Source organism: Trifolium pratense, linkage group LG4 (assembly GCF_020283565.1).
Source record: "Trifolium pratense cultivar HEN17-A07 linkage group LG4, ARS_RC_1.1, whole genome shotgun sequence".
In the NCBI taxonomy this organism is placed as follows: domain Eukaryota; kingdom Viridiplantae; phylum Streptophyta; class Magnoliopsida; order Fabales; family Fabaceae; genus Trifolium; species Trifolium pratense.
In genome coordinates this window covers 53,275,268-53,302,676 of record NC_060062.1, presented here as the reverse complement: position 1 = coordinate 53,302,676, position 27,409 = coordinate 53,275,268, and the positions used below count along the sequence as shown (strand labels likewise).

The window sequence follows — 27,409 nt, the reverse complement described above, 5'->3', positions numbered from 1 at the left end:
TTAATATTTCTCATTGTCATGACTCGAACTCTGGACCTCAAATTCCTTAACACTTAGCTCAACTAATTTAATCAATTGTAAATTTCCAAAATACAAGCATTGGGCAAATATTGTTGTACCTTGCTTAGATCTACTAATTGTTATATCTTATGTCTATCGATGAAATATTATATACTCTTTGAGCATGGAATTTGCATTGAAAACGATATTATTTAAATGACGTGGCGCACGATACATGCTTATGTTTAGGAAGAACATGATGAAGAAGAAGAAACACACACTTTTAATTTAATTTTAATTTCTTAGTTTATGTTTTCTAATTATGTTTTTAATTTAAGAAATATTAAAATATAATTTAAATAATAAAAAAAATTAAATATAACGTGGTAGCCCAATAAGCATGTATCATATGACATTTCATTTAAAGAATGTGTCATCATCAAAATTGAAGGATAAATAAAAATTGGGGGATCAAATGTCTTTAATTTTTTAAAATAGAGGGACTAAAATTGTGCAAGAAAAAATAAGGGGACCAAAATTGCTCATTTTTCAAAATAGGAGACCAAAATTGTACATAACAAAATAGGGAGACTAAAATTGCACATTTTATAAAATAGGGGACCAAAACTACATTTAAGCTTAAAAATATTGACTACTAAAGTTCCAAGATAATTTTAGTATTTTAACTAGTATCTCAGAGAAATTCAAACATCAAAATATCTCATGGTTCACCTTCTTCTCACGCAGCAGCCACCCCCTCCCCCTAAACCCTAGTTTATTTTTTTGTTCATCCACTAAGGAGAGTTGGTTTTAGGGTCAATTTTTGATCCAAAATCAACCCTCTAAATTGTTTTTGTTTTTCTTTTCATTTAAATAAGTGATTATTCACATAGATTTGCTTCTTCGTTTTTTGTTTTTTACGTTTGTTGGTTTTTCATTTTAATACGATGTTTCGTTGATTCAAATTGACATAATTACATCAACTCATTACAGATCTGATGAAGACTTGGACGTCAACGTTGCAGATCAGGGAGTATAAATATTCCGGTTACTTTTATAGGTACTTTCATGATGTTGTATGCTATTAACTTAGGTGCTGCGAGTTTGTTTGTAAATTCACCTTTTTCAGTTTTTAGCAATCTTAATTTTGTAATGATTTATGTATTTTCAATTTGAATGAATGAATATATTTTTTTAGTAAAAAAAAACTAGTATCTCGGATACACTAGTTTACATTTTCCATAAATATATGTACTCCATTTCTTATCGAATTTCTTATAGAATTATGAACTATAGTCATCCGAAAGCAATGCAATGTCTGAATTATGAGAAACCTGAGTATTCCTTATTATCAAATACTTAGTCCTTCCTTACACGGTAACTAGTTAAGAACATTTATATAAAAAAGAATTGGTAACATAAGAAAAATTATACATGTTTAGGGGACATAATTGTTATAAATTAATCCACCTACTGAACAGCATATCTTCTATAGTTTTGACATGAATTGTCTCAAGGCTTCAATGACAGGAAGAGGATTCTCCAAATGAGCAGCATGCCCACAGTTAGGAATCTCAACAACCTCATGTACGTCATTCACTTCTTCAACTTTACTTCTCAAGCCAGAGCATATCGTATTCATCATTGCTTCAGCAATTTTCTTAAATTTCTTATCCTTCTCTCCGTGTATGATAAGAAGCGGTACTCTACAATTCGGCAAATCGTCCCACAAAGGCCTGTCATGCAGAGAAATATCAAGAAAGTCGAAGATGATTCACGGCACAGATGAAAATCCAAAGCTAAGGAATGAACAGTTAGTTAAAGGCTAATTAGCTTACGGATGCCTTCCTATGCTTAATCCAGATAGCATCTGCGCAAGATTCTGTATGTCATTATGCTGCAAGCGAGTGGAAATGATTCGATTGAAATGGGGATGGCTTCTTAAGCTGTTTGATTAAAAAAAAAGTTGAAACCATTACAATAGGAATAAGTGATACAAATGCAATAAGATAAGCAAAAATCACTGTGCAATCTAAAGGTAACAAATAAAACAGGTAACCTTTTCCATAGCTCTCCTGCATACCAGGAGCTGAGAAAAAGCTGTAAACCATGTGCAATGACAGAGCGTGCTCTGGAATCATCTTTAGCTGCACGAATTTTTCTTGCCAATTTATCTTTTAATCCAGGGCTTGCAGATATTAACACAGCTCCCTTTATCTGCATGATAAATGTTCAAATTGTTGCCAATGGCCATTAAAAACATCAAAACAATAACATCGAATGTCACCATTATACCTTACTGCTAAATCTCAGTGCCATATACAATGCAATCCTTGCTCCCATTGAATACCCAACTAGTGTAACTTTTTCTGGTGCTACATGATGAATTATTTTATGTAATATCTCGGCAACTATCTCCAGAGACAAACATGGTTCCTCAGTAGCACTTTTCATACCATGTAATGTTGATTTTCCATGACCAGGAAGGTCAATTGAAATGCATCTTGCTGATTCAGAAAAGGTCTTCATGATAGTAATCCAGTCTTCACCACTTCCCATAAAACCATGAAGAAATACTAGTGTAGTATCCTACATTGACCAAATCTAGCTAAGTCAGATCTGTGCGTAGGAATCAAATTTTAATTTCAGGTAAAAACATAAAAGATACAAAGTCTGGATTTAAATCTAGCCATACTACTCCATTCATAACAGCATCATAGCATTTGTTCGTTTAGTATACATGATTGGGCTTGTATATAAAAATTAAGCTTTTGCAGTATATGGTAATATAGTCTAATAACAGGAATAGAAAAACTAATGTTTTCACCCATCCTTGTCTGCAGTTTCTAACTATCTTATCCCATCTTATATGATTTAAGAGTGTAAGTTATGCTCTTGAAACATATTAAGAAACCAAAAACTTCAACTATAATATTCTACTTCACATTATTCACAAATTTTATGCTCTATAAATTGTTAGAATAAATATCTTACATTGTTTGTTTGTTTCAAGAGACGCTCTGTTGTCGGTGAAGGTTCCAGAGGACTTTGTGCTTAAAAGTGTAAACTAATACTAATAAAATATCTCTGGACTTTGTTTCCTAGTGTTAAAGTTCCAAAGCTACTTGGAAGTGGAACTAACTAACCAACTAACTAACTAATTATATATATATATATATATATATATATATATATATATATATATATATTAGAATTTGAGAGGCCTATACTCAACCACAAAAGCTAGCTTGAGAGCTGAGGTTTGCACTACACTTATAAAGGCTATCTATGTCATATCTCTAGCCAATGTGGGACTTCTAACACACCCTCTCACGTCCAGAACTGAACAAGCTGGAACGTGGAATCAACAACAACGGGTGGCCCAAATATGGAAGGTCTCCACAACAAACAACAAATGGATCTATGATAGGCTCTGATACCATATTAGAATTTGAGAGGCCTATCTCAACCACAAAAGCTAGCTTGAGAGTTGAGGTTTGCACTACACTTATAAAGGCTATCTATGTCATATCTCTAGCCAATGTGGGACTTCTAACAATATATATATATATATATATATATATATATATATATATATATATATATATATATATATATATATATATATATATAATGACATGATAATTCCAAGTATTATGTAACTATTACTAATATGTATAGAGACTTTGTTACTTACATTTGTTTTGAGACCAGTCTCAATAACTTCAAAAGAACAAGATAAATTGTTATGCTCTACATTCAGTTGGTACCGACAAACTTTCTCCTCAGCTATAGTATGACAGATGACATCCTGGTCGACTTGAAAATTACGTAGCAACCGACTAGCATTATCCACAGATGCTTCAACCAAACCACTACGTGGATTATGACTAATCAAAAGAGGATTAGGCGTTATGTCTTCTTTAAGCCAGCGATAGGTTCCTAGACCATGAGCTACAGAAGGTGCTTCTTTAACATCGAACAGTTTAAATGTACTTAATCTCTGTATTTCAAGATAACTAGAAAATTGAGTATATGCAGCCAGACTCAAACTGCTTTCAAATGCAGAACTGACAACAGCCATCTTTCCGAGTTGGTGCGCCCATTGTGCAATTAATGCTGCATTCTCAAATCCACCAACAACACTTGGCTTGATAACCTAAGAAATCAATATAAAATTCTAAATAAGACAAAGAATTAGCATTTTATATTAGACAAGGGGTCAGTACATTCTGAATATTGAGCATTTTTGGCCTGGAGTCTCAATGGTCAAACATTAATGCAAAAAGCATGTCTCCAGCTCAGCCATTGGCAGCATTAACACTTAATTTACTAATACTTGAGCTCAATCTATACCTATATATAAATGGATAACGAGTTTTGGTGTAGTTTTTTTCTTCTAGTTTTACCCTTCATTCAAATTCGTTTATTTTCAATTTTATCATTCTTTACCTAATTAAATAATTGAATTTTTTCTACCAAAAAAAAAATAATTGAATTTTATCCTAATTTTACATTTGACCTAATCCTAATTTAAATTTTAAATCAAAACTAAACTAATTATAATTTAAATTTGAATTAAAAATATAGTAAAATTGAAATAAAAATAATAATAGAATTTTGTCTACAATTTTAAGCTTAATTTTTGCCAGAGTGGAGGCCAATTATGGTCTTCTTTAGAGAAAAGCGGATAGACGGGCACTTTGTTATCCGTCTGCATGCTATTAATAATAATTGTTTAGTTTGTGGTAATACCTATAGCATAAAAAAAATCTAGAGATTATGGATAGCACAGCAAAACTATTGTGGTTAACTTATCCTAAGAATCTATCTACAGCCTTCCTCGGCCTTGAATACAGAGTTATACATGTAGGCTATTATTATCTCAATTCTACAGAACAGAGGCATTTAATTTTGATAATCTAATTTTTAATATTCGGATTTTGTAAGAAACAAATATAGTATCAGTATCAAATGAATTAAGAGAAATTCTATCATAGGCACAAGCACAAATAAATTTAATTTAGGCACAATCACAACAATAAATAAAAATTAAAGAAAAAATAATTAAAGTGGTATTGATTGATGTGACCATTTTATTTTTCTTTTAATTTTTTTAATTTATGTGTGTGGCTAAATTTGTGTCTATATGTCTTGTGCCTATGCAAGAATATCTCTTTTAATTTATGTGTGTGGCTAAATTTGTGTCTATATGTCTTGTGTCCATAATATCCGATGGAGATTCTTATTTACTTACAACAGCAACTATTCCAGGATGAGTAAACTTCACTAGCTTTTCCAGGGGATTTTCTTGAATTTTATCTATGGTTTCATCTAGGGCAACAGGTAATCCACTTTCTTCACAGAACTTGAGAATATCATCTTCGTCTTGAACAGGTTCCTGCAAAGGGGATATTGGAATCAAGTTTTAATTGAGTCGCATACATGCTTTATTAAGAAATAAATTAGTGGAGAGTATAAAGAAAGTACGCATTTGTAAATCAGGAATTATGGAAAATGTTTTATTTCCTTAGTCTACCTCAATATACTGCAGGTTACAATCTTTAGCCAAAGAGGCAAATTTCATAGCTTCCTCAAAAGTCCAGTTTCGATTTGCATCTACGCGGATGATAATCTGGCAACCAACTTTCTTTCTTACTTCTTGTACAAACATGCCATCTTGCACTGGATCACGGTCACGTGCAACCTACAATTGTATAGAATTTTAACCTATTGGCGTTCTATCTTCCCCAACAGTTGTTCTATAAAATGTAGAAGAGAGATGAAATTATATCCATCAGCAACCAAACAATGAGACTGGCTCACCTTCAGCTTAATTGCAGAAAATCCTTCCTTGACTAATGCGGCAGCAACATTAGCTACTTCAGCTGCAGATTCATTTGAATCAAGTAGCGCACAAATCTGAACTTCTAATGACTTTTCACATTTGTTGTTCTCATTTGTTGATGGATGGAGTATGTCCAACAAGTTGGAGCCTTTTGAATTGGCTATGGCATTGAGGATAGCCATTTCCAAACCACATCTGACACTGGGAAAAATAGAAGATGGCTGCATGACAGACAACAACGTAAAGAATATGTTGATTCTGTTTCTAACAATTTGATATGCTACTATCAAGGAAGCAGTTGACCTAACATTTAACCTTAAATGTCAAGAGGTTTTCATTAATGAAAGTTTTCTACTCAAATCTGTATTAATACAATTTCAAAACAGGCCAATATTATTTGTATTTGCAATTAGTAGTAGCAATAAATAAAATATGGAGGCTTAGTCGATTGTGCAAGCTAAATTACGAGATATGACATAAGGAATCTTGGTTAGTAGTTGAAGATTATATCGGATGCTCTTAGAATTAAATATGAAAATCATATGAGGCTTCTTTGTGACAACATACGACCTTACAGCATTTCTCATAATTTGGTTTAACATGATAGGAATGAACATATTAAGATAGAATGACACTTCATTAGACAAATTGGATAGAGGGAAGGTTAGCAGAATACATGTTCAATTGGTAGATATGTTCAAGAAAGTACTTCCTCCAGAAAGATTTCAAGATCTTGGCATCTTGCTAGCATTGTAATTGGTACTGTTTCGGATTTCGGATTGGGCCAAGGCCCATCTGCAAACTGGACCGGGTTACCGGATGCACACTTAGCAAAACGGACCGTACAGTAGACACGCCCTGAAAACAGACGATTACCGCTTGACAGGGACACTGGACCACGTGATCATACTGCCCTGCCATCAGACAGCACATGTCCCAATCACAGGTGCCCAGGAGAATGTTCTAGGTGCCTACAAACCCTAACTCTTCTCCTATATAAACCTGCCTAAAAGGCTAGGTTAGGTATGTCATATCTAACCCTAAATATACCTCTCACCTTCGGTGCCTGTTGACTTGATCGTCGGAGTGCGTGCAGGAACCACCTACTCCTTCACAATGGGGTACCACCATGAACAACCACCAACAATCCTTACTCAACAACTCACTACCAGCCTATCATCCAGATTTCAGGTCCGTAGATTAGTATGGCAGAATCTCAACTTTGTAAGCATCTCATTCGGTCTCAAAATATTCAGTAATAGTGATTCTCAGTTTTTTCCAAGTTAGATCTCTTTATACAAGTTCATGAATGGTTTTAATTTAGAATATCTCTATCCCTTGCCTAAATAATGTAGATTAGAAAGCTTACCAAGATGCCCAACTCATTCCATATCCAATATGAGAATGAACCCTTCAATAGAGAGACCAAGCTACTAATATCAACTTGTTCCATGGCATGGATAAGAAACCTGAGTTGATATTCAGCATCCACAAGATTTTCCTTATGGATCTCAAGAGGTGCAACCTGCTTGATACCAATAATATATCAACAGGTAGTGGCAGAGAGTTTAAAAAAATTTACAGGAAAATGAAAAAGGAATTCGATAAAAAAATAATCGTTACATACAGAGACAAAGAAAAATAATTCAAAATCGAGAGGCCACAACTACCCACCTATTTGGTTAATTCAGTTTGAGTGGATAGCAATAAATCACTCCTAATTAGTGGATCGCTTATTCTCCTCAGAAGATCATTGTGTAACTCCACAAAAAATGCTGTCAGCACTCATTATACAATATAAATTTATTGTATTTTTGTTTCACAGCTTAAGAATCGAGTAGAAAGATCCTCAAGTCACATTGGCTGGGCTATATTGTCTTTGTCTTTCATTAGTTTGTTTAGAAACAAGTAGGTCATGTTTGGTGAGAAAACATTTTTTGTCTTCACTTTGAATTACGAAATTGTCACCTTATTTTCACTTTGTTCTTTGTTTTCATTTTTTTTATATACAAATATTTGAAAACAGAATGAAATCAATGTGACAGTTTTGAAATTAAAATACATCTTTTAAATCAGATTCTAAGATTTTATGTTCTTTTCTTGTCTCTAGTATTCTTCACAGCCCACATTCATACAAACCATTAAAATGGCTTGTAAAATACTAACAGTGCCCCATAGCTATTTCTACCTACCTATTACGTACTTAAGCAAAAACATTGAAGTAAAACCAGAAATGAAATATGTACAACAATCTGATACTAACCTCCCCAAAACCAACACTTCCATCTTCAAGAATTAAAGATAAAATAAATCCTTCTCTATAAAATTCTTTACAATTATCAACAACAGATGCTGATGTTGATGGGGCACTTAGTGCAAATCTGCCACAGAATCAATGCATACAATCCAAGGAAAAGAATCAAAGGAAATAAATATTACCATCAAATCCTGAAATAATTAAAAGGGGATTAGATGGAGTCTCTGCATAAGATGAAAACTCACCTATATTTTGAACACTGTATTTTATGAATTTTGTATAAACAGAACTCATCTTTTACAGAGCATTGATTGAAAGGAACCGAGAGGAATCTTATGGTGTCTTGTGCAGTTTGGGAAGCATTTTTTTTCAAAATACTGAGTCAAAATATAAAGGTGTCAGCATAGAGGTGATATTTCATGAACTCGACAGAATCTTAAAAAAACATGACCTTTATCAACCTGTGAAAATTGGCATTGGCATCAATGGAACTCTCAATTTCAACCATACAATCCATATTTTCATGTTGAGCTACATACAGAGCTTCTTCGAGTTCCGCCTTTGTCTTCACATGTAAATGTTTGACACTGCAAGTTTATTGAATTTTTCCTCAGGAAAAGATAGGAATGGCTCAGCATGGACTTTGAATATAAGAAATCATTGGTTAGAGTAGAAACGAATAATTTCACTAGTACTAGCTCTGATTCAATAACAAACCTCCCATCCTAGAAATTTCTTCAGAATTAAGGTTAGAGTAGGGTCTAATGATATAAGTTGCACTATCCCCAATTCAGTAACAACATAGGATCAATTTCGCTTTCTTCTTCTATCAGTTGCAACTGTATGGAAGGAAAAATAAATAACCTACTTGATCCTAGGTTTTTGTTTCCAACTAAGTTCGTTCCTCCAAATAAAGCATCCCTCTGCTCTAACTTATCAAGTGTTGTCCAGTACAATGATCTAACCAAAGTAGGGATGGCAATTTGACCCATACCCAGAGGGTACCCGCAAAAATTACCCACAACGGGTAGGGTAAAAACCCGCATTTTGGGTACGGGCACGGGTATGGGTAATTACCCGCAAAAATGAACGGATATGGGTGCGGGTACGGGTACCTTAGTACCCACCCCGCCCCATACCCGCATAATATATATTTATTTATTTTATTTATATTATTATATTATAATATATATATATATATATATATATATATATATATATATATATATATATATATATATATATATATATATATATGAGTCAGGATCCGTTGACACCAACTAGTTTGACACCAAATGTTACACCTTTCAATAACGTTTTAACCGATATAAATTTTATAAAATCCACCGTTGGATTGAAAGTTTACATCATATAGATCATTTGTGTAAAATTTCAAATAAATCCAAAATCATTTGATATGTTATTGAGATACATCAAAATTAACGGTTTTTGTATTTTTTTAAATGCCGTTAATCTTTATGTGTCTCAATAGCATATCAAATGGTTTTGGATTTGTCTGAAATTTTACACAAATGATCTATATGATGTAAACTTTCAATCCAACGGTGGATTTTATAAAATTTATATCGGTTAAAACGTTATTGAGAGGTGTAACATTTGGTGTCAAACTAGTTGGTGTCAACGGATCCTGACTCTATATATATATATATAAATCAATTTAAAACAATACAACTCTACTAAACTATTACATATTTTTAATAAAAATGTTTATTTATAACATAATATAAAAATAATGTGAATATTTAACATAAATATGAACTTTAACATAAGGTTAGTAATAATTTTGTTTATAATTTTTATTAGTCAATATTAAAATCTTTGAAATTTTTTTAATTCTATTAAAATTATATGATATTTTATAATTGATCAATTTATTTTTAGTAAAAATGCGGGTAACGGGTACGGGTATGGGTACCTAGGTACCCATAGGGTATGGGGACGGGGGCAAAAGTTATTACCCACGCGGGTATGGGGATGGGTACGGGTATTTTTTCAATCTGCGGGTATGGGGATGGGTACTATAGTACCCTACCCATACCCTACCCATTGCCATCCCTAAACCAAAGTCAGAACTTATTAAGAGTATCACAAATATAATGATTACATTTTACAGTCTACAGCTATTATTTCTACAAATTATGATGTAACAATTCATTACCAGTACGTTTTATGGACCAAATCGGAAAGATCATACAAACCCTTCTTTGTGGGTATAAAGATCATTACCACGCTTTGCTTCCACTCACGACAACCGCACAAGGGAAAAATAAATACATTATAATATTCTATCTTAAGACTTCTGCTTTTCCTACCCAAACAAATGAAATATAGAACTTAGTGGCACTAATTACATAAATTAGAATGCAAATTAAGAGAAGGATATGCCCCAGTATACAAAATCATTTTCATACGATTTCTGCCAAATATTTAAATCAGTACCTATGTGCCAAGCATAGCTCACGAATAGAAATGTTATGAGAAGTGTAGAAGTATTGATGCATTATACTGTGGTCAACTTTATCTGCCAAAGGAAGAACACTGAAAATTGCACCTCCATGGTTATTAACCACAAGAATAGTCATTGGTTTCCGCAATTTCCTAAAAGTTGATATATTTTTAGAATATTATCGAGCAATCATGCAAGTGGAAATATATAGCTGTATTCAAAATAAATACACCAAAAACAATAATAAATCTTGTATGAATAAAAATCAGACTTTCAATTTTATCTCTGAACACAACTTTTCATACAATTTGCAATCATCGTATCCCTAAAAAATTACATTAAACCCAATGATGGATCCAAGAAAATCATTTCATAGTGGCAAGAAATAGTCCACAATATTTTTACAGAAAATCCAAAATACCAAAGCTTCTACCAATGACAATTTCCCTTTTTTCATTTTCATATTTTTAAAAATGTATGATTTTTTCATTGTCAATACTATTAAACAATTCTGTATATTTAAGCTAGCAATCATTCAACGGTTTGTCTCCTATACGATTTTTTCATTTTCATATTCTGTATATTTAAAGAGCTTATTTGGATTTATCTTATGTCATAAGTACTTGTGTAAGGGCCCGTTTGGCCTAGCTTTTTTTAGGTGTAGAAGCTCTTTTAATCATAAAGCTAGAAATAATAGCTTTTTAACTAAAGTTAAAATTGTTTGGTAAATCTTAACTTTTTTTATAAAAAAAAATGTTAAAAGTTGTTGTTTTTTATTATAATAGGGTTAAAAGATATATTTGATAATATATTATTATTTTTTCTAAAATATAGAAACTTTTTTTTTTTACTATAGCTTTTAGAAATTGTTGTTTGGCCTAACTTCTTACTTTTAAGTAAAAAGAAGAGGAAAAAAAGGTAGGCCAAACGGGCCCTGAGTGAGTCATAAGCACTTGTGTAAGTGATTGCGAGCTTAGGGAACAACAATATATTTAAGCCAATATAAAAAGTACTAAGAGATAACTTGCTAAAGATAATTTCCTACCGCTGGTTCAGAATTGCCAGACCGTTTGTATCATGCAGTAATGAAATATCTCCAATTACACAGAACACCTGAATGAAATTATGAAATAAAAGTAATGTTAAGAAGATAAAGTAAGAAATGGTATAATACTGAAGAAAAATATAAACGGTTAAACAATTTTTATAGATAAAAGTTCTATGACACTGATAGATGGATCATGGAGTTGATAGGAAATAGGTCTTCTTAAAAACATACAAGCATGCTTTTTATAACTCACAATATGTAACTATATGAGAACTAAACTGCTAATGTTTTTGATAATTAAGCTAGCAGGTGGCAACTAGCAGATTTGTTTTCAAAGGCCTTGAAATAGGTGTGTAGGGAATTTATTTGTAACAAGTTGGGCATGATAAATATCTATGCTCTAGCTTGAGGGTGAATGTTAAGAGTTATTATAATAAGAATCATTAGGATTTAGTCTTGAGTATATGGACTTGGCCAACATATCCTTGTGTATTACTTACTCAGCCTAGTAATATAAATGAGGCCCACTGGGCCACTACTCTCTTTCTATAGATAGGTTTCTTAAATAGTATTTTTGTATTAGATTACAAGTCCATGAATCAAGTCAACACATGCTCCAAGAGTTTGCATAATCTTTCAAGTTTGAAAACCATATTGAACCTGTTAAATCACATTACTTGATAGAAGAAGAGGAAAAGAGGAAAAGAAACAAAAACTAAAACATAACTGACAGAAACAAAAAAGAGGAAAAGAAAAGTCAGCTCATTCTTGAGACCTGTAACTCCAATTCCCATCCAATCCCACTTAACTCTTGCTTAACTTCTCTCTAACCCAGCCTTCATATATTGCCTAACTGACTTGCAATGTTCACAGATATGTTACAAGGTTTACCCACCTGCTCATATTTCTCATGCTGTCCTCAATGACAATAACCAATCCTCTGCTCCTGATTGGCTTTTTATTTTATAGAAAAATAATTCTTCGGCAAAGGACATACACCAAACTTACTATTTCCTTGTGTAAGAGACACGAGTCAATCGAGAATCCTCTCTTTATTATAAAAAATACCTATTTTAAACTAACAAAATAGTCCTCCAAAAGACTATTAATTACAGCAACCAGCAGCTAATATACGTAAAATGAGTGTTTAGGAAAATATAAGTGGTTACCTTTTTGTTGCATCCTACAGCAAAACCAACGGCCGTGCTAAGTAACCCATCAATACCACTAGCCCCCCTGTTAGCAGCCACCCTCATCGAGGTAATTGGTATGTCTGAATTTAGCATAAGAGACGCAACACTATGACTGTGTATGGGCCAACTACGTCCATACATATCTGCATCACGAATAGGCATACTGTTACCAAGAAAAAGAGCAGATTCAGGGGATAGAGCTTCTGACGTCACATTTGCAACATAAGGTTCGGTAAGGGAGGACTCAGCAGTGATTTGAAATTGTATCTGCCATTCAACCTGCATTAAAATTTCTGAGAAAGTTTAAAGAAAATGGCTTTAGCTCTATCCAATATCAAGGCAAAATTAACGGCCAAACAGAACCTCGACAGAACGTCATTCCGACAACATTTTAATAAATAGTGGCTCTAGTAGAAATATTTTTATGTGATAGTATAGAACTAGACAGGTTACTACAAGAATATATCAGGATTATATGTAAAAAGTAAAAAATTGTCAACATTATCACAACAAAAAGCAAACTTCCATTAATTGGCTTAAATACCATTTTACTCAACAACTGTAGGGAACTGCTCCACGTGCTCCTTGAATGTGAAACAGTAGCCTTAAGTAAACACCCCACAAAATCAAAAATAGTAGTTTGTATCCGATGCGTAACAATGTGTGATGGATCATGACGAAATGGATGTTTGTCAACCATGATATATGAAAAAGGAGCACATTCCTCAAGAATTTGACAGATTCTTTTGCTGGTTATCCTGCCTCCTATCTGGACCAAAAAACAAAATGCAGGACATAAACAAGTAGTATGGGCCGAAAATGTATGTGAGAAAAAACAGAAAGAAATATTAAGAAAATTATTGAAGGAAATACATTGAGAGCTCAAAAAGATCCATGAATATGTGATACCTGAATAACTACATCAATCTTCAACCAGCCCTTGACAGAATCTGAGAGAAGAGCATGATCAAGATTATCAACAAATATAAAATTTCTTTCAATATCAGAGAAAGAGGTTAAAAGCTTTCTCAACCGCAACCCTGACAAGATATCTGCTACAACAGGCCACTGGAGGTGTTTAGCCAAAAGCAGAGCAGCCCACATCTCATCCTCTGAATGGATTGCACCAAATAGTAGAAGACCATTGTTGGCTCTTTGAATCAGATTTAAAACACCAATCATTTCGCCAGGAGCATTTGTACATGTATGAGACAGTTGCATATGAATATACTTGGTAAATGGGTCAGAATTAGTCATCCAGAAGTCTAATCCCTTTAAACAACTTGACAACCATCTGAGGGGACTGCTTTCCAAAGGCTCTCTGAAAGGGCAGTTAATATGCACAGGCCCACATGGAGAAGAAGTTGCCCGATGTACAGCAGAATCAACAGTAGTAAGTACTATCTTTGCAGGAATCTGGTCTGTGGGTGCAGGGAGATTAAAGAAAAATCTTACAAAAGAACCAAAATGGTTCACCTGATGCACAAAATAACTGTATAGCTTGAGTAACAAGGAACAACTGCATAATATAATCTTGTCAAAGTTAATGCAGCAGATACAACAGTGAATTATGTTTTTACATCTTACTATCCATCCCCAAACCCCATTGTAGGAGCCCCATGCATCTAAGCATCAATTATTCTCCTTTATAAATAAAAATAAAAGAAAATGCCAAGACGTATTCTTGGTAAAATTGTTTCCACTTTAAGATTACCATCAATAAAAGGATAATGTTCTCCGAAAAACTGCATGAACATTCTTTTTTTATAACCTTCTAAATAAATAAAGCCAATAGATAGTATTCGATACAAACTGTCATGAACTATCTATCCCAAAAGTTTAAGCCAATAAGTCACACATGGATGGCTTTTACATCATGTAACTAACATGGCCCCCACATAAGAGTCCTTTGGACTAGAAGCATTGAACAATTGGCAAGCTACCATGTGCTGAAATTCAACTATTTATTTATCTACAGAATTGCCAAGCATCAAACTCTAGATTAATTGGTCATAAAAGCTCTGATACCATGTCATGAACCACTAGAGCAAAAGCTTAAGCTACTGGATGAGACAGATGAATAGTTTTGTTATAATAAATCTTTAGCACAAACCAAGAAGAAAAGAGAAACATAAGAACACGTCAACGTTAATAATTGAGAAGTTATATAAAAAAAAAAAAATCACTGAATTGAGGTTAAAGCAACAAGTTATTTCAGATGCCTTTATTATCTATCCTCAATCTATGGTTCACAAGCAGAGAAGTGCATTTCACTTCCTGGAAGAAAAAGCATTCCAGAAACCAATTTGAGATCAAACATTATATACTAAAGTATAAAGGGAGGATAATGTCTTTTGAAATATAAATTATAGCAAATTAGAAACTAAACACAAATTTATCCCGGTTTGAGAAAATAAATGCATCTTGGAGATCTCGCATCTCCATTGACCCCCTAATTCAGCATCATATATAAGTATAATCACTGGTGAACCAAATAAAATAATAATATAATCTTGCAATGAAACACAATATATAAGAGCATCAATAGCTCTAACCTGATCAATTGCTTGATTTGCCCCACAATCCAGCAGCTCTGGAGGTCGATCTGCTGTAAGTAAAATAAGCGGCACAAAATCTTGACTTGCCTCCACAACCTGACCATTTTATTACTAAGTGGTCAAAATAATATTTGTATTTCAACTATCTTGAGCTACATATCTCTCAGGTGAATACATGTTACAATTAGAGTTGATGAAAGTAAAAGTCGATGAGAAGTAAACAGAGATGAGCATGAGAGACATGTTATGGAACCCATGTGTCTGAAATAAACACAGAAGAATATTATATACACATTCATAAATACAGGGATTTACGCTTATGCTAATTGTTAGTCTCACACTGGATGTGGTATCTCAACACACCTCCTCATACTCAAGACTGAACATCTAAAGCATGGACAAAAGAAGGTTGTCCAATAACAACAACCTATACACCTACGATTATATATCTAGAGCACCGACAAATATAGGTGGCCCAATAATAGATCTAGGATATGCTCGAATAGCATCTTAGAATTTGAGTTTTAGGCCTAACTCAATGCAGTCAATCTCGATTAGCAGAGCATAGGACCAAATCCAAAAAAGGCTATGGTGGTATAGCAAGTAGCGCTGCGGCTGCTGTGTCTAAGTTTAGGGAAATAATGCAAAAATTTATACTATAATGTACATAAAAATCTCAAAACTACACACAAAACTGAAGACATGTAGATAATTAACAATCAAAGTTCTTGTTACCAATATTCAACACCAATATCAAGCAAATAAGTTTTAGCCTCCAAGGCTTGAAAGATTGACCACTGCTTTAAGGATTTGGTTGGGACTGGAATGATGCCATATTGAGTGTCTCAGTGGCAAGATAGAACAGAAAAGGGATGACCTAATGTTTCGGTGTCAGAATACAAACAAGGTACATTGGCAGAACATAGGAACAGCACCTTCCATTCAAAATAGCCTGAACAGATGGAGAGCCTGCGCAGAACATAACAACCTGCACACAAAAGGAAGGCCACCAAAAATTGAACGAACGATCACCGTATAGTCCCAAAAGGGAGAGGAGACAAACTGTGTTTGACTGTTTCGGAGAAGAAGAAAACAAATGAGAAGAGAGGAGACATAGAGCCCAATTTTTTTGTCATTTAGGATTTTACATCAAAATGACCAAAAATTCTAAAAAGAAAAAAGAGGGGATGACTGTAAATGAGAGCCTAATAGGTTTACACATGGACTTCACTATAGAGGCTGCTACGGGCACTAATTGCAGTGCTACTTCGGCTCGTCAAAACTGCAATGCTACGCAGTCTCGTGTAGCTCCTGGGGGCCGTTGTGGCGGCTATTGACTACATAAACCTAACTCAACATCGAAAACTAGCTCAAGAGGTGAGAATTGCCCAATCCCTATAAGGACTACTTTTTTCCGATATCTCAAGTTGATATGGAATTAAACACCCTAATTACCATAATTACATAGAATCATCCCATAATTAACTTACTTACAGTATTTCTGGCAAATGTAAAAACTAAGTGGGAAAAAACCATAAAATCCATAACAGAAGTGTTGGAAAGTGTCTCCTATATAGTGTCATATATATTTGTTTTTATAGCTGTGATATAGTAAGTCTCCTTACATTTCCTTAATAATATAGTTCCCAATATCAAATTGTAAACCTTGTGTATATATATATAGTTCATTGTGCTGAGGGATTTCTCAACCAATTCAGTAAATATTTGCCCATCTCAATAACTATTGGCGGTAGCTCGCGGAACAACAACAAATTGATTCATTAGAATTAATAATTATGGAAAATGCTAACAAGTTCCCATAGGTACTTGTTAAGGAACTAAACATAGTAAAACTATCTTGAAACTTGTGTACTCAACTTTCAAAAAGTATAAAAAAATGCTATTTTCAATACAAAATTTTCTTTTTTTGGTTTCCAGGCACTAGTTAACATGACCCGTAAGTTATCATGCATTCAAGATGAAAGACAATTCTGTCAACTGAAAAATCAATATAACGGAACTCACAGCTGGAAGAAGGTTTGAAACTGCAGTGCCTGATGATGTTATGACTACTGCTGGAATGTGAGAACCTCTTCCATATCCAACAGCATGAAATGCAAGTGAACGTTCATCAAAACATGAAATGCAAGTAATTAATTGGTGACTTGCAGCAGCAACAGCAAGTGGGGAAGATCTAGATCCAGGTGCAACACAAAAATACTAGAGAGAAAAAAGAAGAAATCAGAATCATGCATTTAAAGGGGAACAGCAGATTTATATTCATTTAGCATCATCTCACCGTCAAACCAAGTCTTGCACATTCTTCAACTAAAAGTGATGCCCAAACAGCATTGATATTGGCACTTTCAATCAGTGAGTGCGAAAATTCGGTGGCACGATCCAACTGATAATAAAAGTGAGACATTACACAGACAAACTTCAGCAAAGTTTAGTCATTCTAGTGTTATTAAGACAAATCCTCAATCCACTTCATGATAGAATAAAAAATAAATCCAACATATCATTGGTAAACATATTTTTTTCCAAGAGAAAGTGCAAAGGTGCATGATTTTTAGCATATGATATAGTATTAGTTAAAGAATCAAGAGAAGAAATGTCTTCACAACAGAACTTAAATGCATACAATCAGAAATAAGTATATTTCTTGTACTGCAGCCATATTCTGGCTTGTCGACCTTTCTTTCTTCGGGCTTGCCGTCATTGCTTATTTAGTATATCTCAGGAAAGGCCAGATAAATTGTCAAATAACCGATTATCCCAAAACCTTAAGGTGTTAGGATAGAGCCATATCAATGGTTTTATATTATTTCTAACACGCCCCCTCACGCAAGAGCTCACTTGGGCTTGAAGCGTGGATAATGCATAGGCCCACCTACCATATGCTTAAATTCCACTTTTTAATTAGAAAGTGAGGGGAGCGGGAATCGAACTCTAGACCACTTAGTCATAGAGGCTCTGATACCATGTCAAATAACCGATTATTCCAAAACCTTAAGGTGTTAGGATAGAGCCATATCCATGGTTTTATATTATTTCTAACATAAATTAAAATTATTCTCGATCACCAAAGCAGGAATGTCTTTTTCAATTTATTTTTGGCAGATATACAATTAATACTTCAAATAAATGTACCATGTTATTTGAAACAGTGAGTGTAGCTGAAAGCCTGGCACAAAATTGACTAGAAGATGGAGACTCTTTCTGCAATAGAGGTGATCAAAATTAAAATTTGTTCATCATCCAGAGGATCACAGAAACATGCAGATGGAAAATGTGAGAAAAATATGATACCAGTTCTATTATGTTGCTCACACTTTCTCTTCCTCCCAGTGCAACAGTGTTCATGTAGACCTAGCAATTAATTCAGACAAGGCAGCAAGCAATGAAGTCAACAAAATTTACAAATACTAGATGCTTAATACGACAAGGTACAATATGCTTCCCTCATCTATTGTTAGAATGTCACACAAATTGTCGTTAGTCCAATTTAAAAGAAGTCATTACTCTATTGAATTGTCTACTATTTATTATCAAATGCCAATTGTGTCATTTTCCTCTTCCCCGTTCTCATCACTGAGAGGCAACTCTATCAATTAGATAAGTCAACCACCATTATCAAGTGAACCATGTGCACCTCCAATAATATCCCAATGTTTTATCTCTCCTTCAGTATATCCTATATCTTTCCTAGATAAAACTCAAAGGTTGCCATGCACATAAATAGAATTTTCTACCTTTTTTGTATCAGTTTTGTTTCTCTTCAAAGAATGAATAAAAGAGTAGTATGCACTCCAATAGTCAAATCCACTCACAACATGATAAAAACCAAGGTTGTACAAGATGATTAAAGATAAGCCTTTGGAGCTATATCCCAATCGTATTGAAGTTGTACCAAAAGTATCAATTAATAATTGTAAAATCTATGAAACATCTTAGAGTATCATAGATATTATGTTAGAGTATCATAATTTATCTGTTAGGATCAATTTCTAATCCTAGAATGTCTAGGATTATCACCTAGGATTAGTTTCTAGATTACCTAGTTATTATCATGATTTGTTTCCTAACTTCACTGTTTATTTAGGATTAAGAGTTTTGTATCCTTATAAATAGAGATTAGTGTTTCCGAGTCTTCAAAAAAACAATGAAATTAGTGTTTAGTTTTTATATCATGTCAATATCAAGTTATTATCAATAATATTCGAAGTTCTTACTATATCTCTCCTACTTTTATCTTAAACCCGTAACTTCAACAATTAAACATATGTCATAATAAGAAACGTGTACAACACTAATACTTTTGTTACTATAAACAACTATTTGAACCAGAGAATCATCCAAATATATAATTTGAAAGACATAGCAAAGCAATAAATAAAGGAAAAACACCCAAAACAGTTTAATGAACTACATTCCAACTTTCCAAAAATTGAATGAAAGGAAGGATATATAGAGGAATACAACTCCTCTACAAAAATTTCAACCCTTTTGATGGTATGGATGCCCATGGGCAAAATAATAATGTGACTATTTTTTTTTCCCAAAATATATCAATATCTTTTTTTTTTAACAAGCAAAACAAAAATATAAATATCTTATAGCTGAAATACTCAATAATCAAATTTATGCAAACAAAAAGTACAAAGATTAAGAAAATTGCTTCTAAGCATTAGCGTTTAACAAGATGTTACAACCCATGAAAAAGAAAATCCAGAAGATTAACATGATAAACAAAATATTAACTGGTTGTTTCAAGTAAAACTTACATATTATGAAAGAAATGAGCTTATACCCTTGGAATAGATCTATCTTCTACCAAATTGAGTTTTCTGAGGGCAGCTCTTACACATTTGGATTTCCCCACACTAGAATAACATATGACCTGCACCAAATGACATATAATATCACGCACACATACAAGTTACTATATTAGGACATCTACTCCTTGTAGTTCACCATAACTCAAGAAAACTAATTATGAGTATTAATTTAAATTGTGTAAATACCCAATGTACATGGAATCAGCTACAAAATGATACATTCCAAATTTCCTTAAAACTTGATATAAGAGCTCCTGATCTAGGAGATTCTACTTGTTTGAATTCACCAAAGCCTTTCTTTTCCAACTGATGGGTCCTGACTCATATGGTGGTGGTTGTGGTGGTGGGGGGGGCTGTTCAACCAGTTATTATAAAATACCGTTCAGACACAGCTTTTGTTATAAAAATCTCTCCTCGCAGCACCCAAAGTTTATTATTCACTAGAATTTACAAGGATCCTAATAGTACAATATTCACTGGACTTTACAAGGATAAACAGATAAGAAACTAGTTCAATCCATGAATGAGGAGATGAGAGTACTAGAAAAGAAGTAAAACATAGGCTCTGTTTGGTAAAATTATGCTATAAGCTAGCTTATAGCTGATAAGCTAGCTGATAGTTGAAAAGCTAGATTATAGCTTGTAGAAAAATAATAAGAGAATACTGTTGTGTGTTATTCCTCAGCTCAAGGCTGGTTTAAATAGGAAGAGTACAAACATAAAAGGAAATAATAGATAAGCTTAGAATCTCCTAGAAATAACAAACTAGGAAACTAAATATTTTCCAACACCCCCCCCTCAAGTTGGTGCATAGATATTTGTCATGCCCAACTTGCTGATCAAATGCTCAAAGGTGGGTCTTGCCAAACTTTTGGTTAAGATATCTGCAGTTTGCTGACTCGAAGTTACAAAAGGTAGACATATGATTCCGGCATCTAACTTCTCTTTTATGAAATGTCGATCGATCTCAATATGCTTGGTTCTGTCATGTTGAACTGGGTTATGAGCTATGCTAATAGCGGCTTTACTGTCAGAGTATAATTTCAATGGAAGCTCAATTTTCATCTTAAGCTCTTCTAGGACTCTGTGGATCCATAATCCTTCACATATACTTTGAGCCATAGCTCTAAACTCAGCTTCTGCACTACTTCTTGCTACAACTCCTTGTTTCTTGCTCCTCCATGTCACAAGATTACCCCAAACATAGGCACAATATCCAGAGGTTGATCTTCTATCAGTAATCGAACCTGCCCAATCAGCATCGGTAAAGATAGACACATTTCTTTCACTAGTCTTCTTAAAAAATAATCCCTTTCCAGGATTTGCTTTCAAATATCGCAGTATCCTATAGACTGCCTCAAGATGTTCCTCAAAAGGAGAATGCATAAACTGACTTACTACACTAACCGAGAAAGCAATGTCAGGTCTAGTGTGTGACAAATAAATCAGTTTCCCAACCAATCTCTGGTACCTTCCAGTATCAACAGGAACACTACCTTCTTCCCAAAGTTTTGCATTAGGATCCATGGGAGTATCTGCTGGTCGACATCCACTCATTCCTGTTTCTTTCAATAAATCTAGAATGTATTTTTGTTGGGAAACTACAATACCATCTTTTGATCGAGCAACCTCCATACCAAGAAAATATCTCATGGATCCCAGGTCCTTGATTTCAAAGTCTAATGCTAATTTCTCTTTTACTCTTGCCATTTCAACTATATCATCTCCAGTAAGGACGATATCATCAACATAAACAATTAGGACAGCAATTTTTCCATCTTGGGAGAACTTTGTGAACAAGGTGTGGTCAGCTTGTCCTTGAATGTACCTAGGGGTGTGCAAAAAATTTGGTTATCCTTAACCAAATTACTAACCAATCCATATCCAATTTTAGTTTGCAAAATCCATTTAAAAAAAAAACCACACCACTCCAATAAAAAAACACCAATTATAAACCATAACCACATTTTGTAATTTGGTTTGGAATTGGTTTGAAAATTTAGGCCCAATAGCTAATTCAGGCCCAATCTTCAATTTTTTAAAATTCTTTATTATATAATAAAATAATTAATTAAAAGAGGGGTGGAGGACCGGTGGTCAACCGGTGGTCAACGCCGGACCACCGGCGGCCGGTGCGGCGGCGGACGGCGGCGAGCGGCGGTCCTCCGGCGACTTTCACGGCGGTCGGTCGGTGTTGCTCCGGCGGCCGGTGGTGGTGCTCCGGTGGTGGTGCTCCGACGGCTGGTGGTGGTGCTCCGGCGGCCGGCGGTAGTGCTCCGGCGGCCGACCACCACAAACCACCCATACTATTTTAATATTATTTTATTTTAAAAATTAGATTTTTAATAATTATTTTAAAAATAATGAAAAAAATCAGTTTTTAATTTTTTAATTTTTAAAAATAATTAAAAAATTCAGTTTTTTTTTAAAATAATTAAAAAATCAGTTTTTAATGTTTTTAGTTTTTCAAAAATTTAGTATTTTAATTTTTTTCCTATTTATTAGTTTTTTTTTTATTTAAAAATCAGATTTTTTAATTTTAAAAATTACTCTTTTTTTAAATAATAAAAAATATTTTTAAAACAATATAAAAAATAAGTTTTCGGCTAAGTAAAAAATAATTTGGGTTTAAAAAAAATATTTTGTGGGTTGATTATAAACCAATTCAATCATAAAATTAATGAAAAATTATGTTTTTAAAATAATTAATAAATCTATTTTTTTTAATCAACTAATAAAAAAAATTAGTTTAAGTAAAAAACCTATTTAAAATTGGATCATGTGAATAACTTAAATTTTATTACAAACCGGTTATAAATTGGTTCGATCCGGTTAATAACCAAATCCAAATTAGTTTTAAAAAATAACCGGTTTGTTATTGAAATGGTTTTGGTTTAGAACCAAAACCACCAATTAGGTGTGGTGTGGTGTGGTTTCCAAACCATGCACACCCCTAAATGTACCCTTGTTTCTTCATGGAATAAGTGAATTTTTCAAACCAAGCTCTAGGAGACTGCTTTAATCCATACAAAGACTTATTTAGTTTGCATACATTTGATCCAAACATGTCTTCAAAGCCAGGTGGAATGTCCATATATACTTCTTCTTCTAAATCACCATTGAGAAAAGCATTCTTAACATCCAACTGATGTAGGGGCCAATCTAAGTTAGCAGCAACAGACAAGAGAATTCTGACAGTGTTCAATTTTGCAACAGGAGCAAAAGTCTCTGAGTAGTCTATACCATAGGTTTGAGTAAAACCCTTAGCCACCAATCGAGCCTTGTACCTTTCGATTGACCCATCTGAATTATACTTCACAGTAAACACCCATTTGCATCCAACCGTCTTCTTGCCATCCGGTCGTGTCATAACACTCCAGGTTTTGTTCTTTTCAAGAGCTTTCATCTCCTCAAGTACAGCTTCCCTCCACTTTGGAACTTCTAGAGCAACCTGTACATTTTTTGGAATCTCTACACTAGACAATTTAGAGGTGAAGGCAGAAAAAGAAGAAGACAAATTTGAATATGATATAAAATTGGACAATGGGTATTTAGTGCAAGATCTAACAGGTTTTCTAACAGCCACAGGATCATCGATATCAGGATACAAAATACGACTCTCAGAAACAGAGATAGACTTACCTTTTCTTTTTTTAGGAAGTTGATCATCCCCCGGTTCAGATTCATGACAGTGTTGAGATGTGGACTCATCACTTTCTTTGTGATTCTTTTTCACAAAAACCTTTCCTTTCCAAGTATTGTTTCCTGCTTCAAACCTATTATCTTTATATGACTCATTATTTTGTGGCATTTCAATTAGATCACCATTATCATCGTTTTCAAGATTCTCATTGTTTTCTTCATGAGAAAATTTAGGCTCGGATTCACCAAGTTCACTACTCATAACAGGAGTAGGATTAGATAAAGAATCATGGCCATTTTTCGTTGGTACCGAAGTATAAGTCTTAGAACTTTGTGATATCGGCAAAGATAAATTATTAAAAAAACTCATGTCCTCAGTTTGAAACGAATCTTCATTTAAATTCCCCCCTTGAAGATGCGTGTCAAAAAAAGGTTTGTTTTCAAAGAATGTAACATCCATGGTGACAAACATTTTCTGGTTTTTTGGATCAAAACATTTATATCCCTTCTGGGTTGGAGAATACCCAACAAAAACACATTTTATAGCACGCGGTTCGAGTTTGCTAATATTCTTATGTTCATGAACAAATGCAGTGCAACCAAAGATTTTTAAGGTCAAATCGTTTGAAACACGATCATTAGGAAAACATTCTTTGAAAATATGAATTGGAGTTTGAAAATTAAGAACTTTGGAGGGCACTCTGTTAATTAAGTATGCAGCAGTTAAAACTGCTTCACCCCACAAATAATTTGGTACTTTACTTGCGAAAAGTAAAGCTCTAGCCACCTCCAACAAGTGTCTATTTTTTCTTTCTGCAACTCCATTTTGTTGGGGAGTGTTAGGACATGAACTTTGATGCACAATTCCATTTTCACGAAAAAAATCACTCAACATTGTGTTAAAATATTCTTTGCCGTTATCACTTCTAAATACTTGAATATTTGTTTGAAATTGATTTTGCACCATTTTAACAAAATCTTTTACGGCCTGACAAACGTCAGATTTCCCCTTTAACAAGTACACCCAACAAACTCTTGAGTGATCATCTATAAATGTGATAGACCATTTTTTATGAGAAAGTGTACTCGTTCGGTTAGGGCCCCAAACATCACTGTGAATAACAGAAAAAGGTTTTGATGGTTTGTAGGGCTGTAATGGAAAATGAGAACGATGATGTTTTGCAAATTCACATGCTTCACATTTAAACAAAGACAAATCCTTATTACGAAATAACTCGGGAAATAAGTGTTTTAAATAAGGAAAACTAGGATGACCTAATCGTGAATGCCATAACATAACATCATCATTATTATTATTCAGAACTAAAAAGGATTCAAAGCATGAACTTATTGGTTTGGAAGGTAGTTGTGATTCAGGTTCAATGTCGAAGTAGTAGAGTCCTCCATTCCCCGAGTTCAAATCCTGAAAAACACAATGAGTACGGAAAAAATTAGTTTGACAATTTCTATCTTGGGCTAATTTACTGACAGACATGAGACTACAAGATAGATTTGGGACATGAAGAACATCTTTAAGGGTTAGACTTGGAGACAACACAATCGAACCTTTACCCGCAATGGCTGAAAAGGATCCATCTGCAATTTTTATTTTATGGTTACCTGCACATGGACTATAAGAAGAAAACAGAGTAGAATCACCTGTCATGTGATCACTTGCACCCGAATCTACTATCCAAGCACGACTGGGAATGACACTAAAAAGGGCAGAAGTACCTTTTGGGGCAACAGAGCCAGAAGGAGTGTTAGATTCAAGAATTTTGTACAGTCTGTCTAGTTGTTCCATCGTGAATGAAAGCTGAATTGAAGAAGATTGTTGCTCTTGATCAGAATTACTGGCTTGGAATGTATGACCATCACCTTCACCTTTGTTCTTCCGATTTGAAGGTCGCGGAAGACCATGTAATTTCCAACATTGAAAAATAGTATGTCCCAAACGATGACAATATTTGCATTCACGACGGTATTTGAAAGTGGATGATCGTCGTCGAGAATAAAAAAACGTCATAATTAATAATCTTAGCCAAGTAGTACCGGAAGCAGCAAAGAAAAAAGTAACACCGGTGAACAGTACACATGGACATTAATTCCGTGAACAGTACGTGTGAACAGTGCGGTTGGTGAACAGTGTCGCTGTATGAACAGTACCATGGGTGAACAGTGTCGCACAAAATCAATTGTCGTGGTCGGATTGTAAACACGACGGCGGCTAGGGTTTTGCGGAAGCGAGACCCCCAAAATCGGGAGCTCTCGATACCATGTAGAAAATAATAAGAGAATATTGTTGTGTGTTATTCCTCAGCTCAAGGCTGGTTTAAATAGGAAGAGTACAAACATAAAAGGAAATAATAGATAAGCTTAGAATCTCCTAGAAATAACAAACTAGGAAACTAAATATTTTTCAACATAGCTGATAGCTGAAAAGACATAAAAGGACATTTATATGTAGTGGGTAGTTTTTTTTTTAGTGGGTAGTTTTTTTTTATATAAAAAATAATAAAATTAAATTAAAGGTTAAAAATGGAAAAAACTGTAAAAAGCTATAAGCTCAAACGCTACTTGAAATAGCATCTCAAAAAAAGCTATAAGATCGTGAGAAAAGCTTTTTACCAAACACTTTTATTTTTTTCAAACAAGCTTATAAGCTAGTCCAATAAGCTATAAGCTAGCTTATTGAACTTACCAAACACACCCATAGAAGATTTTTGAGAAACCACCATACAACAAACCTGTGAATGCAGAAGTATATGTACTAATATATGTTGAATAGTCTCTTGATTGATATTAAGCAAGATTAGTGGCAAAAGGGTATACCACGGCATATGGTATTGATTATGTCAGCTAATAGCAAAGATGACAAGGTGTGAGTTTCACTCTCTTTTTGCTCACTTTGTGTTGGAATTGAACTAATTAGATGTCAAAAATGTCTGTCTTCATGGAAACTTATAGGAGGAGGTGTGTATTCTAAATTGAGATCCCATAGGTTAAGACTCAAAATGAGGAAATAACAATTTTGCAAGTTAAGGAGGGCATTATGTGGGTTTAGAAACTTTAGGCAGTCACCCCATGCCTGGTTTGAAATCTTTGATTATTCCTGGTCAACTCAAATGATTTTCTATAAGCTCGTTGCTTTCCAGCATCACAGTGTTTAGTGGATGTCAAGCTCAGCTTCTATTTTGTGGTCACTTTTTTTAATATCCTACCTTCTTGCATACTTCAAGTCCATAGTGTGAATAACTTTTTCATCTGTTTTTTTATCTCTGATTGCAGGTCTATAAATTTTTAGTATTTATTATGGTCCCAGTTCCACCATAGCATAACTAGGGTCAGCTGCTCCATGCTGCGGCTGACAACTATGTGTGGGACTGTGGTACAAGAACATTTGGACCAAGTATGATTTCATATAATTCAGTGATAACTCATAACACTAATAATAAGTAATAACTGATTGGAACTAAATCAAAATTTATAGATAGAAGTAAACTCTATTACATTCCAAGTATTTTAGAGATGTGATGCTCACCCACTCAAAATTCC

The 27,409-nt window shown here is 33.9% G+C and overlaps 1 protein-coding gene across 2 annotated transcripts in view; it reads right to left on the bottom strand.

The window, feature by feature from the left end:
• Nucleotides 1-1,296: 1,296 nt before the first annotated feature.
• Nucleotides 1,297-27,409, bottom strand: part of LOC123924451 (protein PHYLLO, chloroplastic) — a 28,881-nt gene continuing 2,768 nt past the window's right edge. The window contains exons 5-27 of one of the 2 annotated variants that reach the window (XM_045977346.1): nucleotides 20,185-20,274; nucleotides 18,684-18,743; nucleotides 18,525-18,593; nucleotides 17,671-17,775; nucleotides 17,397-17,591; nucleotides 15,369-15,467; nucleotides 13,723-14,289; nucleotides 13,358-13,582; nucleotides 12,790-13,092; nucleotides 11,618-11,685; nucleotides 10,566-10,724; nucleotides 8,567-8,692; nucleotides 8,351-8,482; nucleotides 8,112-8,229; nucleotides 7,218-7,373; nucleotides 5,827-6,069; nucleotides 5,540-5,707; nucleotides 5,258-5,401; nucleotides 3,698-4,159; nucleotides 2,296-2,589; nucleotides 2,060-2,217; nucleotides 1,839-1,946; nucleotides 1,297-1,736 (exon numbers count right to left, since the gene is read on the bottom strand). In XM_045977346.1, coding sequence (XP_045833302.1) covers nucleotides 1,490-1,736; nucleotides 1,839-1,946; nucleotides 2,060-2,217; nucleotides 2,296-2,589; nucleotides 3,698-4,159; nucleotides 5,258-5,401; nucleotides 5,540-5,707; nucleotides 5,827-6,069; nucleotides 7,218-7,373; nucleotides 8,112-8,229; nucleotides 8,351-8,482; nucleotides 8,567-8,692; nucleotides 10,566-10,724; nucleotides 11,618-11,685; nucleotides 12,790-13,092; nucleotides 13,358-13,582; nucleotides 13,723-14,289; nucleotides 15,369-15,467; nucleotides 17,397-17,591; nucleotides 17,671-17,775; nucleotides 18,525-18,593; nucleotides 18,684-18,743; nucleotides 20,185-20,274 — 4,296 coding nt within the window. In that variant the 3' untranslated portion in view covers nucleotides 1,297-1,489. Of the gene's footprint in view, nucleotides 1,737-1,838; nucleotides 1,947-2,059; nucleotides 2,218-2,295; nucleotides 2,590-3,697; nucleotides 4,160-5,257; nucleotides 5,402-5,539; nucleotides 5,708-5,826; nucleotides 6,070-7,217; nucleotides 7,374-8,111; nucleotides 8,230-8,350; nucleotides 8,483-8,566; nucleotides 8,693-10,565; nucleotides 10,725-11,617; nucleotides 11,686-12,789; nucleotides 13,093-13,357; nucleotides 13,583-13,722; nucleotides 14,290-15,368; nucleotides 15,468-17,396; nucleotides 17,592-17,670; nucleotides 17,776-18,524; nucleotides 18,594-18,683; nucleotides 18,744-20,158; nucleotides 20,275-27,409 lie in introns of those variants that run through there. The other variant, XM_045977347.1, reaches the window with a different exon arrangement.